General features: G+C 47.3%; 1 protein-coding gene across 3 annotated transcripts in view; it reads right to left on the bottom strand.

Moving 5' to 3' along the window:
• Nucleotides 1-557: 557 nt before the first annotated feature.
• Nucleotides 558-16,296, bottom strand: part of TOX2 (TOX high mobility group box family member 2) — a 155,697-nt gene continuing 139,958 nt past the window's right edge. For all 3 annotated transcript variants that reach the window (XM_076352319.1, XM_076352320.1, XM_076352321.1), the window contains exons 6-9: nt 11,417-11,497; nt 9,070-9,477; nt 6,836-6,966; nt 558-1,682 (exon numbers count right to left, since the gene is read on the bottom strand). In XM_076352319.1, the coding sequence (XP_076208434.1) occupies nt 1,646-1,682; nt 6,836-6,966; nt 9,070-9,477; nt 11,417-11,497 (657 nt within the window). In that variant the 3' untranslated portion in view covers nt 558-1,645. The remainder of the gene's footprint in view (nt 1,683-6,835; nt 6,967-9,069; nt 9,478-11,416; nt 11,498-16,296) is intronic.

Genomic DNA, 16,296 nt, shown 5'->3' with positions numbered 1-16,296 from the left:
AGGATGGAAATGCCAATTCCATCCTTATGCCATTTGAATTTTCCATCCTTTTCGTGTCCTTCTCATCCACGCTTCCTAGGAAAAGTTGGAAATGGGGCTCTTGCGGGCATCCGCTGGCGGCCACCGGGCAGCTTGGTGTCCCCCATGTCTGTGAGGACATTTTCTGTCTGCTCACGGGTTGGCAGAAGGGAGGAGGGTCGGTAGGGCTGGGGCATGGGACAGCTTTATAAGCAAATGCATAGGGCAACAAGTTATTGCTTGAGAAAGGAAAGTACCCTCTGCTGAGTATAAAGTTGGCATTTTCCAAGACAATGAAAGGAAAATGCTTGCCTGTCTGCCATTGCTCAGTGACAGCTTTCACTGCTGGGGGTGATCGCAGATACATTTAATAAGTAGCATTGGCCCAGAGCAAGGTGGGGGGGAAGAGAAAGCAAGTGAGAATGTGATGGGAGAGGAGCGAGGGGTGGGAAAGCTGAGGAGGACAAGGACAAGGCAGGGACCTCGCTGGCCGGGAGATTTCCAGGGTGTGCCCCCAGAATAAGGAGAGACTGGTTCAGTTCTACTTTTCATATGTTTTATTATAAAGAAAGGTAAGATAAGCATTGCGAACCAAATGTGCCAGGTGCTGCGAAAGCAGCACCATCAAACAAAATAAAAAATAAAAAACCCAAAAATGCACCTTATGAGAAATCAATTTTATGCTCTCTAATTTTTCATAAATAGACAAAAATCATTGTCAGCAATTTTTAAATAGATGGACATATGGCAGAAAAAATATAATAATGCCATACAACATGGATATAAATTGTCCATTTCTTGCTGTACAAATAATAGAAACAAGTTTGGCAGGCTTTTTTTGTTGTTTTTTTTATACACATCTTCCTTCTATGTATAACTAAAAAATGTGCTACAATTAATATAAAATGCTTTTACTATAAAGTAAACTACTAATTTTTTTCACAAAAAAATCTTAAAGATGTCTTTAGCACAGCTCTAAAACACTTAGTAAACTACTTACAACTATCCAACAAATTATATTTTCATGATCTTTTTCACATTTTTCCTCTCGTATTTTGCCTTCTGCTCTCTCCCCCCACCTACCTAGCAATAGTTTTTATTTATTTTTTGCATTTTTTCGCCAGACATCCAAGGCCTTTGCATGTACAATATTCACACAAACTTCACATTTTCTTGCACAAAGTTTAGTGCTGTTAGCAAGTCAAAAGAGTGCATCCTCCTACTGAGCTGGCCTAATGCTGTAGGACACCAGACCTGGGCCTATGCTGCGTCTAAAAGCAGTTCACTAGGAAAATAGTCTGTAGCTAAGCTGATGGCAAGCAGAAAAATGGTGTCCTTAGTTTATTTTTTTTTGTTGGCTTTGTGTTTATTTATTTTATTTTTTTAATTTTTTTATTTTTTTGTTCTTCATGATTTATGAGGTTTTGGGCTTCCATGGAAAGTAGACTTTAGAGTTCAAAAATAATAAAAGAAAACTGCTCTTAGAGCCTGGAAACGAAGCCAGCGACGAGGTGCAGTGGTAGCTCTCTCGTCCGTACGACTTGCTCGGTGCCTCTCCGGGTAGTCTGTAAGATAGACCCGCTCAAGTGTCCTTTGTCTGAGCCTCCTCAAAAACAGATGTTGAGTTTTAGGTGAGGTAGAGTGCCTTGTCCCTTGGCAGCATGCTGTAAGAGAAATGAGAGGCAGAAGGTGAGACGGGCAGGGAAACAGCCGGGAAGTCACCTGGGGGAGCTGAAATTACCATTTGTACACCCAGTCGCACACCCGTTTTCAGCCACGCCATGGTTTTTATGGCACTCCATAAAGCAAAACATAAAGTGGTCTGCACCAAGGGACCAGTGTGCAGAGATGAACCAAGCAGAAGGCACTTAAGAGTAAGAGCCTGGTGCAATTTTAGTTCTTCCTGAATTTCAACAATAAGGGCTAAGACATAAATTCCTTCCTTTGTCTTAATTTTTGCTCTTGCTGGGGCTGCAGGGGAGGGCCAACTCTGGACTCCCCTGCAGAGCACACCAGCGTGATGCTGGTACCAGCTCCACCATCGTGCTGTGGAGCCCTGCGCCTGGAATCAGCCCCTTGGCCACTGGCCCCCTTCTTCATCACACATTGTACTGACACTAAGCCATGGAGATTTAGAAAATGTACACTTGCTTTTGGATGAAATGTGTCATTCTGACACTGCATAAGGAGTAGGGGGTCTCAAAAATATGATTGAGGGGCTTATGTCTGAAGATGCTTGCGGGTGTCCAGGAGGATTTACATAAGTTTCATGGCTGAAGAGCATGCGAGCAGGAGACACCATCTGCTCAATGCCTCTCTCCTCCTCTCCCCAAATAAGTACAACTAGAAAAATTAATAATCAGGAAGTGCAGGGAAAAAATCTTTGAGACAGCAGGATTAGCCGGCCTTTCCCGTGGGTCTGATGAAGACAGCAGGAGGTACAAGGAACCCAAGGAAGACTGCGGTGCTGCCTTACTGGCAGGAGGCTACGGAGGAGGACTGGTGGGACAGCAGTCAGGCTGTGTGCTCTGCACAACCCTGGCCCACCAGATCTTGAACTGAGCATGTTATCGAAGCAATGACTTTGATTTCAAGAGATCCAGGTGTGTCCTAGAGAGGGAAGCCAGCTTACACCACCGAGACATGCCACGTGTGGACGGCTCTACAGTAAGGTGTGCAGATAGGTATCACCGTTCCCTTCCCTGTCTGTGGTACCTGGTACTTCAACCCTCCATGTGGGCTGGCTGGCACTTTTAACTTGCCACCAGCAGTGTCCTACGAGGGAACCCAGGTGCTCTTTTTTTCAGGACATAGTAGAGAGAGGAGTGGCTGAAGTCCCTCTCCCCTGGCTGACGTCCTGTGTGGGTTTTGCTCTGAAACCCAGGCATTTTAATGGGTTTTATTATCTACACAGACCTCATGGAAACATCGTTGGCTCCATAAAGACATCTTGGCCTTAAAAGGTGGTGAAGAACATTACAAAGCTTCAGCAGATTCCAGTGTGGGTGGGCTTATGAGTGGAATAACAGGGAAACAGCAGACAGCAAGGTAATGCTGCTGTTGATAGAGCTGTCTTCTGATAGAGTCTGCACTTCGTTAATCTCCACATTTTATAATCTGCATTTAAAATGCAGTCTTCCCTACTGCACTCAGCAAAGATTTAATGCCACTGAGCAGCAGTGAGGTATTCCAGTACTAAAACTTCATTAATTTTACAAAATATGCTACAGAACATTTCCCAGTTCATTACAAAGTATTACCATAAATAATTGAATCCAAACTAAGTGCATTTGTGATGGTGTATCCTTGCCTTTTTACAGTGTTTGCTCATTTAGTTTCTGATTTGGAAAATTCCCCCATGTGGAGAGGATCACTTCAACGTTAGCAGGAATTAGCGAGGTTGTAAGTGTCCGGATGAAGTGGCTGTACACGGTTTTGTGCATCTGGACAAGGCATAACTGAGAGCGTCCCATCTTTTAGCCCAAAGGAGAGGGGGAAGAGGGGAGAAAAGTTGCTAAATGATGGTACCCAAAAAGAACCTAATCCTTGCCTTGCAAATGAGAGGAAGGACATAGAAAGATGAATCCAGTTCGGTGTTAACACCAAAATACCTAAATGCTAGGAGACAAATGTAAATGAAAACCTGAAGACAGCTTTGGTATGGAAAGAGTTGTAATCAGAAGACAGGGCAGAAAAAACAAGTGAGGTGCCTCGAGGAATTAAGAAAGATTTGCAAGTGATTGCACCCTTGATACAGGTGAGCTAGTTCCCTTGGAGAAAGTCACTGCAAAACACAGGTATTCAGTGGGTGCCTTGGGAAAGAGCAAGCGCGAGACTAAGGCTGTCAGGTGAGGGAGACAGGGGACTACATAAGTAGTTTGTGGTATGATGGCAAAAAGCAGTAAAATTGTATGCTGCAGTTGCTTGTGGGAAGTGATAGTCGTATATTAAGCAAGAACTGAGAAATGCTACCCGTGTCTTTGCTAGCAATCTAGGACAGCTTGGGCTTAAGCCCAGAAAGAGCTAGCAAAATTGGATGGAAGTCAGTAAGCACAAAATCATTAAGAATGGGGAGAGCATCAGCTAAGAAACATTTAAAACTCTCTCCAACATGGCTGATTTATGAATTAAGGAGTGTCTGCTCACAGGATCCTAGAATTTGAGGGGTATAAGGGAAGAAGTGTCATTTAATGGCATTTTAACTAGCACTGATAGGCTGGGGAAAAAACCCCCCAACAACCTACAGCAGTTCCTTTATTAGATGGAGAAGGACAGAGAGAAAGACAACCTTGTTAGGTTTTCAGAAGTTGTCTAGATGACAAACCCAAAAGAAAATGTAGGATTGGGAGGTTTTACCCCAGCTAACTCAGTGCCAACACACGTTGGAAGCTAAAGAAATATCAAGGTCAGACATGAAATAAAAATCCTAATCCGGAGAGCAAGACAGGACTGCCTGTGTGCTGGGGAGGTTGGTACGATCCTCTCTTTCAGGAATCTGGGAGTCTACAGCTGAGACACATCACAACAGAAAATAATCCTTTTTCTTTCCAGCCAATTGCTGATTTTGATCCTCAGAGTGCTGCTTGAATTGCAATTAAGCTGAACGCCGTTTTGAGGTTGAAATGGGCAATTACATGATCCAGAGACTTCCCGATTATACCTAAAACTGCACAGATGAATCAAACCCAACAAGATCTGCCTTCCCTTTACCACTGCTTTGCCTAAGTCCTGCTGGTTGCCGGGGCCGTTCAGGCACACAGCTCACCCTGCAGCCTCATGCAGGCTCATGGCAAGGTGCCACGGAGGAGCCCAAGGGTAACTTTGAACGTCACTTGCAAATTAGTGCAAAGTACATTGGAGAAAGCAGTACAGACAGGAAGGTGATGATAACCAGATCATCTCTTTTCTTGTCACGAGTGTAACCTTGAGGCATACCGGGACTGCAGTCCTACAAATGTGTGTGGATGCTACAAGCAATGCAGACCATGCACTTAGGCAGCAAATACCGGGGGCTAGCAGGAGCAGGAGGTGATGGCACTGCTGACGCACCAGGCTTTGCAATAAAATGAGAACAAGCCAGCTTTGGGAGCTGGGCTGCCAGAAGCTCGTGTGTCTCTAGTCACTGGAGATGGGCTCCTTCCTTAACAGAGACGACGACATTTTTCGGTGCACTAAGCACTCTCTGCAGTACTGATCTATATCCATCTGAGTTCATTGCTATAATCTACTCTAATAATTATCTGGAAGTCTCTGCATAATCTGTCTGGTTTTAGAATGATTTTTTTTCCAGGAAGCTGCAATAAACCCATGAAATTTGATATTTCTGCTGTGACAAAGGCATGAAATGCATGAGCTTTGATCATGAATTGCATGGGCCCTCTGCTTACAATACAGCACTCCAGCCAGATGTCACAGAGCTTGTTTTAGCAACACAAAACTCAATATCCTGACTGCTATGGGAACGTTTCACCCATTTCTAGAGTGCCCTGAGTTTTCTGCATGGGGCCCAGGCAGTGGGATTTGCAGAGAGAATCAAGTGTTTTCCCAGCTGATCCCCTAAGTAGCGATGCTTATTTCTAGGGGGACTAATTTCTGTGGGAGCTGCCTCTGCTCAGCACCTCTGGAAATTGGGATCTATGTGCCATAACCTTCCAAGCATCTTTAGCATTTTGCCCACAGCATCTAAAGTGACTTTTATCATCAAGTCCCAAACAGGTTCCTTCTTTTGGGTTGTCTGCAGAGGCTTGAGGAAGGACCACACAAAGGTCGCTGGCAGAGCCCAGAACAATCCATGTAGCTGAGCACCCTCAGGCAGGCAGACAGCAGCGATATTCTAATGGCTCAGCAAGTTATTTATTTCCCTGAAAGAAATAAATGTCTGTACAGTCTGTGCCCAGCCCAGCAATTGTAAGTGCACTGCTGGCACAGACAGGAGCTGTGCTCTGAAAAGGCTGGGAGCTTGCTATTATCTCCAGTGAAAGCACTATGTTCCAGTACTTCAAGCAAATCAAACAATGCTCAGAAGCTACCAAGCCTCCTTCCCTACCTGCTCTCCCAGCAAACCACGTACCTGTTTTACAGAGCACAATATCAGCCTCTAAACTATTATTGCTGAGCCAAGAGCAGTGGAGTAGGCAGAGGTTGGAAACGGATTTCACACCCTTGCCGTTCCCCAGCTTTGAGACTATGCTGATGTTTTTATTTACTGTAGAATTTGAGCAGACCTTCACGCTGGCATGTTCATGCCAGAGCTTGTAGGGCGTAAGGGGGAAGATCTGTGCAGAAGACAGTGGCCTTTTCCTGCAAGGCGCAGGGGACCGGAGCATTGTGCAGCTCTTGGGAGGATGAGGCTTTGTACCCTATTGTGGTTAAACCCCAGGACCGATAAGGGACCCATTGCTAGAGACAACTAGAGGAGGCTGTGGCCTCACGATAAAGACAATCACTTTAGGAACAGAAGGACATTGCTTATGGACATGGCCACCCTCAAACCTCCAGAGACTCTGCTTGGGAGACTGGGCTTCCCTGTCCTGCTCTAGAAGGAAACATGTCAAACTCATCCATTGCTAATGGGATGGAAACACAAAAAAAGGAAACCTCTTCATGTCCAATGAAGGATTTGTCTGTGATTTTTAAGCTACCCTCTTCCATAGCACCACTTCAGTGAGCCTACAGAGAAGAGGAAACCTTGAACTTCACTGACCATAATTAGCCTACCAACTTGCTGTACATTTTAGGGCAGATTCTCAGCTGTTGTACACTGTCACAGTTCAGATAATAGAAAGTGCATTAGCAATGTGCTATTTTGTCTACTGGCCTGCAGTGGTTAATCCCACACTCTCTGCTGGGGTAGTCGTTGTCCCACTCAGTGCTTCCTGGAGGGTTTGATGCACCAGGCGAACGGGGTCCAACACTGTTTTGAAACTCAGACGAAATATGTGAGAAGTCCTGCAGGGTGGAAAGGAAAGGAAGGGTTACAGGAGTATACACCGCAGGAGAAACATATTATTGCATAAACACGTTTACATGCATTGCCCCAAAAACGCGGCAGTGCAGAGTGCAAGGCGAGCCCCAGGGACAGCAGCGGGTCCAAGCCCAGGACCTGAAACCACCGCGGTGGGACCTTGCAGAGCACGAGATGTTGCAAGCAGGTGTCAATACAGCAACATCTGTTTTACATCCCTCTTCCCCCCTCTTGTTTTTCAGGACCTCCCTCCTCGGGGGGGTGGTGAACGGCTGCAGACGACGCATGGCCATGAAAGCCTTTGCATCAGCATGCTGGCAATCAAAATCGTTTTTCCACTTCAAGTGCAGCTCCCTTTGCAGTAATGCGTTACCCCATCATAATGTACAGTAACAAGGGACGGGACATCCACACAAGCAAGGCTCTCTCCATCAGCTGTCACTGCTGGCAATTTAACAAGGATGCTGCGGGACCGTTTTATCTGAAAACTGAGTAGCTTTCCCGATTTTTTTGGGTTGGCTTTATTAGGTAACATTAGGCAATGTATATAAGCAAGAGTCATGGTAGTTACCTGACCAAGAACACGATTTCCTCCAAAACATCCAAATTAGGGCAGTGGGGTTTTTTGTTTTTTTTTTACATTTAATTTTTGATTAGCAAACATATGTGGAATGAAGCGTCACAAAATGCTGCCCTCAGCAACAGCAACTACCCCAATTAAAGCGATCACGAGGATCCCCTTTTCTGCTCATTTCTGGACTATCACCAAATTACAGAATCCACTTTTGCTTATGCAGAGCCAAAGCCCAATCACTGTGCTGGAGAAGTTACTTGGGATACCCTGAGCAGGTTAGAAATTAAAATCTGATTGACGATCTGACCTTTCCACGCGTGCTGTCTTTTTATTATGGTCCGGGATAACTGTGCTTCCACATCCCTGCTCTCCTTTGCTTTTCTTCCACTGCAATATCTGTTCCCAAATTAACAATTTCTGTTTTCTCAAAGTTAGCCCCAAACTGAATAGGTCACATTATGGGGAAAAAAAGCTTTGTTCATTGCTAAAGTACTGTATGAATTTTGTGATATATAGCTAGCAAACATGTGAAACACAATTATTCAGCCAGCTGGGTGAATACTACAGTTAAAAGTATCATCAAGTAAATGGTAGCAGCTGTGAATTCAGAGCATATGTCCTCCACTGTGAATAGTTCGTCCAGTTCATATTCCAGATGGAGAAACTCTGGAATCCACTCATCTCCTCCTTCGTATACTGGCAAGTTCTCTATAAGGTATAGGAAATGTTTTTTGCTATAGCCAATTTTTCCTCCGGATACATTTTCTTAATAGCAGGTTTAAAGAAGAGAGACTTTGAACCCGCAGGCTGGCTCCCCGAATGTGGGCTGCTGTGCTGAGCCTGGGCACGGCTAAGGACGGTTTGCTTCAGCAGGTTTTACACGTTCATAGCACGGGTCTATAGGATCTGCTTTGCTGCTATGCTGTTGCTATAAGCATACATGCAAGCACACATTGCATGCTCTCAGCTCTCTGCCACAAAAGTCATTTTCTCCTATTGCCAGGTAGTTTTTGGAAAAATACTGGTTCTATATTTGTTTGTGACATTCCCTTTGTCCTTTTTCTCCTCCTCCTGCCCTGCCCCCCCCCGGATCCCTGCTATTAGCCCATGCCCTTCTAGTCCCTCCTCTCAGCACTATCACGAGAGGGGTTTCTCCCCGACTATCCAACCCATCTTTTCAGATGACCAGACGAGGTTGGGGGACGAGGCGCACAAGGAGCTTTTAACAGGGACATCCCCAATTCCCACATCTTCCCCCGCTGAAAGAGCCTTCATTGCTACATTGCACAAATCTGCCCCATTTGTGGGGGTGCTTGTGCTCCCAGCTCAGCACTCTTGAAAATGTCACCCCCAAACTACGAGATCTGCAGGCTGATGGAGCCAGGAGAAGACTCCCCTGGGGACAACATCGACACCCAACAACCCCAAGCCACCCAGAAACCAGCAGACCCAATGGGAAGCGGGGAAACGGTGTGCTTCACGCCGCAAACCCGCTCTCCCTCTGAGGACCTACCTGCTGCCCGGGAGGCGAGGCGTTCATGGGGGGCTGTACCTGTAGTGCCATGGGGGGGGACAGGAGGGGCTGCTGGGGGACCTGCTGCATGCTGAGGGGCTGGCTGAGGAGGGAGCTCTGCGGGTGGTGCAAGGAGAGCTGCTGGTGGAGGGGGGGGCTGATCTGGAAGGAGGGTGGCGGGGAGGCACTGATGCTGGGCAGCATGGGTTTGGAGGTGAGGGTCCTGGAGAGGCTGGGGTGGGGATGGCCACGGTAGTTCTGCAGGTCCGATGGGGACAGGAACGAGCCCAGGCTGGGGTAGGGCGAGGAAGCCTGCGGCGGCATCGGGTACATGGGCTGCTTGGGGGGGATCATTTTGGAAGGTGGATTGCTCTGGGCACTTTTTGTCTCCCCCTGGTCGGCAGAGCTCTGTGGGAAAACAGAACGGAAGGTGATGAGGAAGGAAGGGAGGAAACATCGTTATGTGTCCCGAGAGGTCCGTCTGTCCAACCGAGCTACCCAGACTCCCCGCGGCTCCTGCTCCTCTCCCACCAGCCAGCACATGCACTCCCAGCCCTGCGGCTCGCTGGGCTGCCGCAGGCTGGGTGCAGTATCCACATCTGGGAAATTAAAGTCCAGTAATTCAACCGTGCCTTCGGCAGAGCCTGGAGCACCGGAGGGGCATTAACTGGCGTGGAGGCAAACCGCCCGCCTGCAGCTCACTCCTTAGGTCCACGCAGGTGGGTGACAAAATCACTTTTGCTTCCAATAGAGAACGAATGGGACTGTAAAAACTCTGCTTTCCTAATCTTGCGCATTCCTGCAGCCTTGGTGGGGTCTATAATGCACAAGACAATGGTGGCCTCATTTCTGCAGGAAAAAGAGAAGAACAACGGGACATTTTCTGGCTCGGACAATGAGGTTTTTGTCCTGCGATGGGCTCTGTAATGATAGTCCAGATCCCTTCTCACCCGGCAGCCAGGATCACACTGTGCTGTTTTACTCAAAACAAAGTTGCTCTTCTGCAAAGAATCGGTCATTGGAGAAACTGGAAAAAAATGAAGCCATGGAGTGCGGTGACTCCATGCCTTCCATGCTACCTGCCCCACACTGCTGCTACGCACGTTCAAGGCAAGACCCTCAGAGGTTTGCAGAGAGACCAAGAAGAGCTTTTAAATCCCCTTTTTCTGTCCTTGCTGCTGTTCTGTTTACAAATTAAGACAGCTAACAGTGCTCACGTCTGTACAAGGGCTTTGAGCCTTTCCAGCCCACCACCACAATCACATGGATCCTGCAGATGATGGTTGATTTGGGACATCACATTATTTCCCATGGCAGCTGAATGCGATGACTAAGCACTGAGGGTGTGGTATAGCACCAAGGAGAAGCTTTGAAGGGAAAACAACCTGATACACATACTCACAACCCAAGGGCAGCGCATCCCCCTGAGCCAGCACGCCTACAAGCTCTGCAGGAGCCACCCCAAATTCACAGGCAGCAAATGCCCATGTCCCCTCTCTGAAGGCATGGAGGAGGGCAAGGTGCGAGGTTCCCTGGGATGGGTGTCCACGTTTGGAGGATTGGGATGGGCAGACACCAGGCCCATCATCGCCGCCCCAGGCGCAGCCTTGCAGCACCGGGAGTTCCCGTATGAACCTGAAATCCCCTGAAAGCTCACTATTAGGCGCCGAAATGGGCTCTCTGGGTTTTGCCTGACCGCAGTGCGTTAAGCATGTATGTGCTCACATGCTCATCAACCCGCGGTTATGGGTCTTTACTCCCTAAAACCCCTGCTCTCGGCTGAGCGTGCACGGGAGAAGCAGGACCCCCTGCGCAGCTGGAACAGCCCAAGTGCCTGGACCAGGGTGCAGGCAGGACGCTGGCACCTGGCTGCTGCCCAGCGCTGGCCAGTGAGCCCAGGGCTGGGGTGTCACCTTCCCCAGGGCCAGTCCCCGGTGTCACCCACGGCGAGCCTCATCCTCCTGCCCTCGCCGGTGCTCCCTCGTTTGCTGCACTCACACCCTGAGAGCTGGGCGAGGAACAGCCACTGGCAGTGGGGACAGGCAGCAGGGACCTCTTCGTCCCCAAGCAGGGACACTCCTCCCCTGCTGTGACACCTGCCGATGAAGACAACCCAAAGCGGGATCTCGTTTTGGGGTGCTAAAGGCAGAAGGCAGCTTCGTGCCCACCCTAACCGCGCTGCAGAGCGTTTCTTTTAGCTCCTCGGGAAGGTGGCTAACACTGATATCAGTTCTGATAGCACGATTACACTGTATTTCTTATAAACTTGCTCCTCCCTGGAGAGTCCTGTGAGTTGCAACTAATTCAGCACTGCCACATCCAGCGACCGTGTGAGTGCGGGCTGTACCTTGGAGACAAGGCTGGCCCGGTACGCTGCCAGGGCTTTCAGGTACTCCTTCTTCGCGGCTTCTGTTTTCCTCTTGTATGCCTGAAAGGACCAAGCAATGGATAATAATTAATAAAGCAGAATAGGGTGCTGCTGGGCTCGGCTGCACCCTGCAAAAACGTGTGCATGAAAAACTCATTTCTGCTGGAGAGGAATTTACCCCAAATCAAGCAACTAAAGCCCCTGGATGGGACCACACTGGGATTTTTGGAGGCTTTGCAGGCCAGAGCGGTCTGCGTGCCTAGGCACGTATTTATGCACGTCTGCTGTAAAAGACATAGCCTGATCTTAAAGGGTGAACTCTATGAAATCACTTCCCGACAGGAACCGGGGGAAAGTGTGATCCAGGCTCTTGGAAGAGCAAGACAAAGGCCAAAATCCCCAAATGACAGGACTAGCTTAAAAACCGGTGAGACATTCAGAAATCCTAAACTACTCATTCGTTTTCTTGGCTTTCCTGTTATTAAGCCTTTAGAGCTCAACACTCTCCAGCTCTTCTCCGCAGTCCTGATAGCTGGGAAGTCCTTTCTCAGCATAGAAAAGCTGAGATTTTTGCCAAATCTTATGGCTCTGGGAGCTGGGGCTTGCAGGGAAACAGCAAGTGTCAGGAGAGTTTGCTACCACAAGAAGAAAAGAAAAAAAAAAAAGCTTTGTAAGAGTGAATTATTGTTTATTCTTCCTTCTCTCCCCTGTAATGAGACATGTTTCATGATCGTTTCACAATGCTGGTCCCCTTTCTGCCCAGAGTTTGGTCCTCCACGTATGTAAAAATAACGGCGTAATCCAGCCAGTCTCAAGCAGCATGTGAGTCCCCACGGGGTTAAACAGATTAAACTGAGCAAGTGAGAAGAATATTTTAAAATGGAATAAAAACTTCAGCAAAAAGGCAGAAACTCCCGAGAAAAATACCCATCAGTCCTTTTCTCTGCTGGAAACTCAAAGCCCTCCTCGAGCGGCGCACCGAAAGTTGATTTCAATTAGAACAGATTTGCATACATTTAATTCTGCTTTAAAAACGATGACTGCATTCAACAATCAAGATGCTGAAGCCTAGTGGGAATATTTAGCTCGTTTCCCCTGAAAATTTCCATGGCCACGGCAGCACCCCAGGCTCCCTTCTAACATGGACCTCCAAAGGAAAAATAACCTTCCAGCAGTTAAACTATCCAGTTATCTGAATTTCAGTTTAAAGTCAGTACAATAAATTCTATTAAAAATGGTTTGAAAACCTTATTTTCATTGCTAAATGAGAGCGATTCCTGTAATGAAACGTTTTGACTTGACACACTGGAGGTCTCAGACGGTAATTTTCTGAAATGGAGCGTTTTCCTAAGTTTGTCTTTGGCTTTATGGTATTCAGGAAGTATTATATTTGCTCCATTCAGAACAAAATTACATTTCAAAATGTCAGCCTGAAGAAGAGTTTGCCCGTGAAAAGCAACTATTTCTTCAAACTGTATCAGTTCCCCTAATAAAAGCTATTACCTCTCCCTACAGTCCTCACCTCACTTATGTCCGTAGCCTATCGCAGCGACACCAGCGCTACCGCTACAGCATTTACTGTAAAGCAGAAATGCGGGGTGTCCACCAGCTCTGCTGCTAACAGACGCTCTTAAATGCGGTACCTGATGCCTCCACAGCAATGAAATATGAATTCCTGTGTCTCAGGCTGCTGTAACAGTGGCCATAGCTGGGTGCTGATGTATTGAAAACATGTTTTTTTCTTCCCGCTGTAACAGCAAAATACCAAGAGCGTTTTTGCTTTTTTTTAAAATCTGGGACAGTGGGAAATCAAAGTATGCACAGCTACGTGGAGACGAATTCGATTATTAGGAAGACTTGTCTGGAGAAAAACCTGCAATTTATGGACAGTGAGAGGGCAGGTAAATGAGACTTCTTTAACCTAAATGCAAATAAATTAATAACCAATAAATTCTATGCCTATCTTCATCTCCATCGCTTGTTTTTTCTGCTACACCCTTTTTTTTTCCCCACTCTTCATCTGTCCTTGTCTTTTTTAGGCAGTGCTGTGCCTCACTCGTATTTGGAAAGTGCTGCCGGGTGGTGTCTGATGCAGCAAGACTGGGAAGCGGCAGCTGAGCAGCGCGTCCTCCCGAAGGGAGAGGGGGATCGCTCCAAGGAGGACCCTCTGTGCTGCTCAGGCCAGCCCCTGCTCCAGCCCTGCCCACGAGCAGGGCTACAGAGAAGGGTAAGAGGGCGAGCCCAGGCGGTGTTTCCTCTGATGCTTCTCTGATGCTCTCTCCAGATCTGGAAGGTTCCTGGTGGTTTATTTGGTTTGTGACCATAGAACCACAGAGTGGTTTAGGTTGGAAGGGACCTTCAAAGATCATCCTGTTCCAGCCCCCCTGCCATGGGCAGGGACATGATCCACTAGATCAGGTTGCTCAAAGCCCCGTCCAACCTGACCTTGAACATTTCCAATGATGGGGCATCCACAACTTCTCTGGGCAACCTGTGCCAGTGTCTCAACACCCTCATTGTAAAAAAACATCCCTAAGGGTCTCCTGCCGGGACTTCTGTAGTCCTGCCCTGCACGTGGGGGGCTTTCTGCACCCACACAGTGCTCCGTCGCGGACACTGAGCAGCGAAACCACAGCCTGCTGCTGGGGAAACACCGCGCTGACATGGGAAGAGCGGATCCGAACAAAACTCCTCACGAATCCTCTGTGTAAAGGCAGCTCTAGTGCAGTATTTATAACCTTTAAAATTTTAATTTAAACATTGACAAAACCATGTTACTTTCTAATTAAATCCCATTTTCTCCCAGGGATTTTAATTTCAAAGTAATTTATCAGATTTAAAGATCCTCAAAACATTTTGCACGTTTTTCTTTCTAACCTGCCATGCCCGCTGATTTATTTTCCTTATTCGTTAAGCAGGAAGATTCATTAGTCATTGAGTGAGTGGTTGAGTTGGGGGGGCGAGCAAAAATGGTTAGTGATTATGAAAACAAAAAATCTGAGCTGTAAGAAGCATATGTTGGGATCGTAATCCTGACACCTCTGTGTCTCAGCAAAGCAGCTAGTAATTGTACCGTAATGAAATGTTCTTGTTTGATAACCAGTTAATTAGAGAAGACGATTATTCCAAACCCCGCTGACGCCCACGAATGGCTCTGTGTCGCGCAGGCACTGAATGACAGCCAGAGCTGGCCTGTCTGGCCCGCCTGCTTTAGCAGAAACGCTGCTTCCCAAACTTGGGGAATGATGAAAAGAACCCAAACTCTCCCCCAAAAATCCAGGGGTCCACTGATCCCAAGTGAAAAGGTCTCTGCTGCAATCCGAGATGGGAGTTTGGGGCATTTTGCTTCAAAAGAGAGATAAGACCATCAGGAGAGAAGGGATGAAAAGGGCAGCAAAGGTCTCCAGGAGGAGGGCTGAAGGACTCAGTTTATTTAGCTAGGAGAGAAGACCAAGAGGAGCCAAGGCCTCCAAATGTGATGCAGCAAAGGAGGCGCTGAATGATCCTCTGCATCTACTGCAGATAGGAAAAGAGGCAATAGCCTTAATTTGTAACAAGGGAAATGTTGGCTAAGCAAGAGGAAAGCGTTCCTAACAGTAAGGATAATTAAGCACGGGAAGAGATTGCCTGGGGAGATGTGTAATCTCCACCACTGAAGGTTTAAGAACAGATTAGGCACACATCCATGAAGAATGGCTTAAGTAGAGATGATCCTGACTTCAGGCAGCAGTATGGTCTGGTTGACTCTTAAGTCTCTCCTTGCCCTCCTTTCTATGATTCCGTGACTGGGTTTGTTTTCCCCCAAATGTATAAATTTGGATTTTATTCTGCTTGTAGATCTGGAGGGTTTTTCTTGTAACTATTATACACTTCCCTTCAAGATATCTCTTGGGATCATCATAACTTATGGCTTATTCATAAGATGACTCGAAAGTACTTCCTCCCTGCACGGCGGTGTCTGCCACACCACCCTTCTCTTTGCATACGGCCTCCACACAGCCATCGGAAATGCATATAGCAAACACGGCCACGTCATCCTTATTCCTTCCCAGCTCTTCCTCACCTCCTCACACCCTCCTCTGTATCCCTCATCCCTTCTTGGGGAAGACTTATTCTGTCCCTCCCCCCATTAAAACCAATTAACCCAAGCTATGTTTACTGTGTAAATAGCACATCTCCTTCGGACTAATACCTATAGTCTGGATTCCTAAGTCCTGAGGTCAACAAGCTTGGACATGGGAGGCACCTGTCAATGATGCCCATCACGAGGTTGCTGGTTAAGCAGTGCTCCAATTCCCCCAGGCTCTCCCATCTATGGCACGGGAGCTGTTGAGCATCTGACATCCCTGAGGACACCTACATAATTTGCACGGTTTCAGGAGAGCTCCTCCTTTACCCTGGTGGAGACACAGTGTTGTGAAGCAGTCCTTTGGAGAATGAATGGATAAACCCATAATCAAGTAGCAATTACCATTGATTAAAGGATCCTGAAAGATTCCTGCTTTCCTTTGCCTTGACTTCATGGTGCCACCTGGATGTAAGTCATCTATCACTCCATGTGAGGGCACAAGTGTGTTCCCAGGACAACCAACAGGAGACTCCAAATGAAACAGAGGAGGAGGGTGACAAATCCAACCCCTGACCTCCAATGAAAAGCACACAATATTCACCTTCCACAAATATAGGCAGTGTCCTGTCACCAGGTGATATATCAGGTTCAATGAGCAGATGGATCTGATTAGATGGGTGATCTATTAATTTCTGCTGAGCAAGTAATTTTTGTGCTGGGTAATTTATCCCCGGAGTGTGAACGCTGTGCTGTTCTCCAGGCTGTGCATTTGTATGGGAAAGTCACGTAT

This window comes from Aptenodytes patagonicus, chromosome 14, assembly GCF_965638725.1.
Source record: "Aptenodytes patagonicus chromosome 14, bAptPat1.pri.cur, whole genome shotgun sequence".
In the NCBI taxonomy this organism is placed as follows: domain Eukaryota; kingdom Metazoa; phylum Chordata; class Aves; order Sphenisciformes; family Spheniscidae; genus Aptenodytes; species Aptenodytes patagonicus.
The sequence above is the reverse complement of the archived record's forward strand: the minus strand, read 5'-3'. Positions and strand labels throughout refer to the sequence as shown.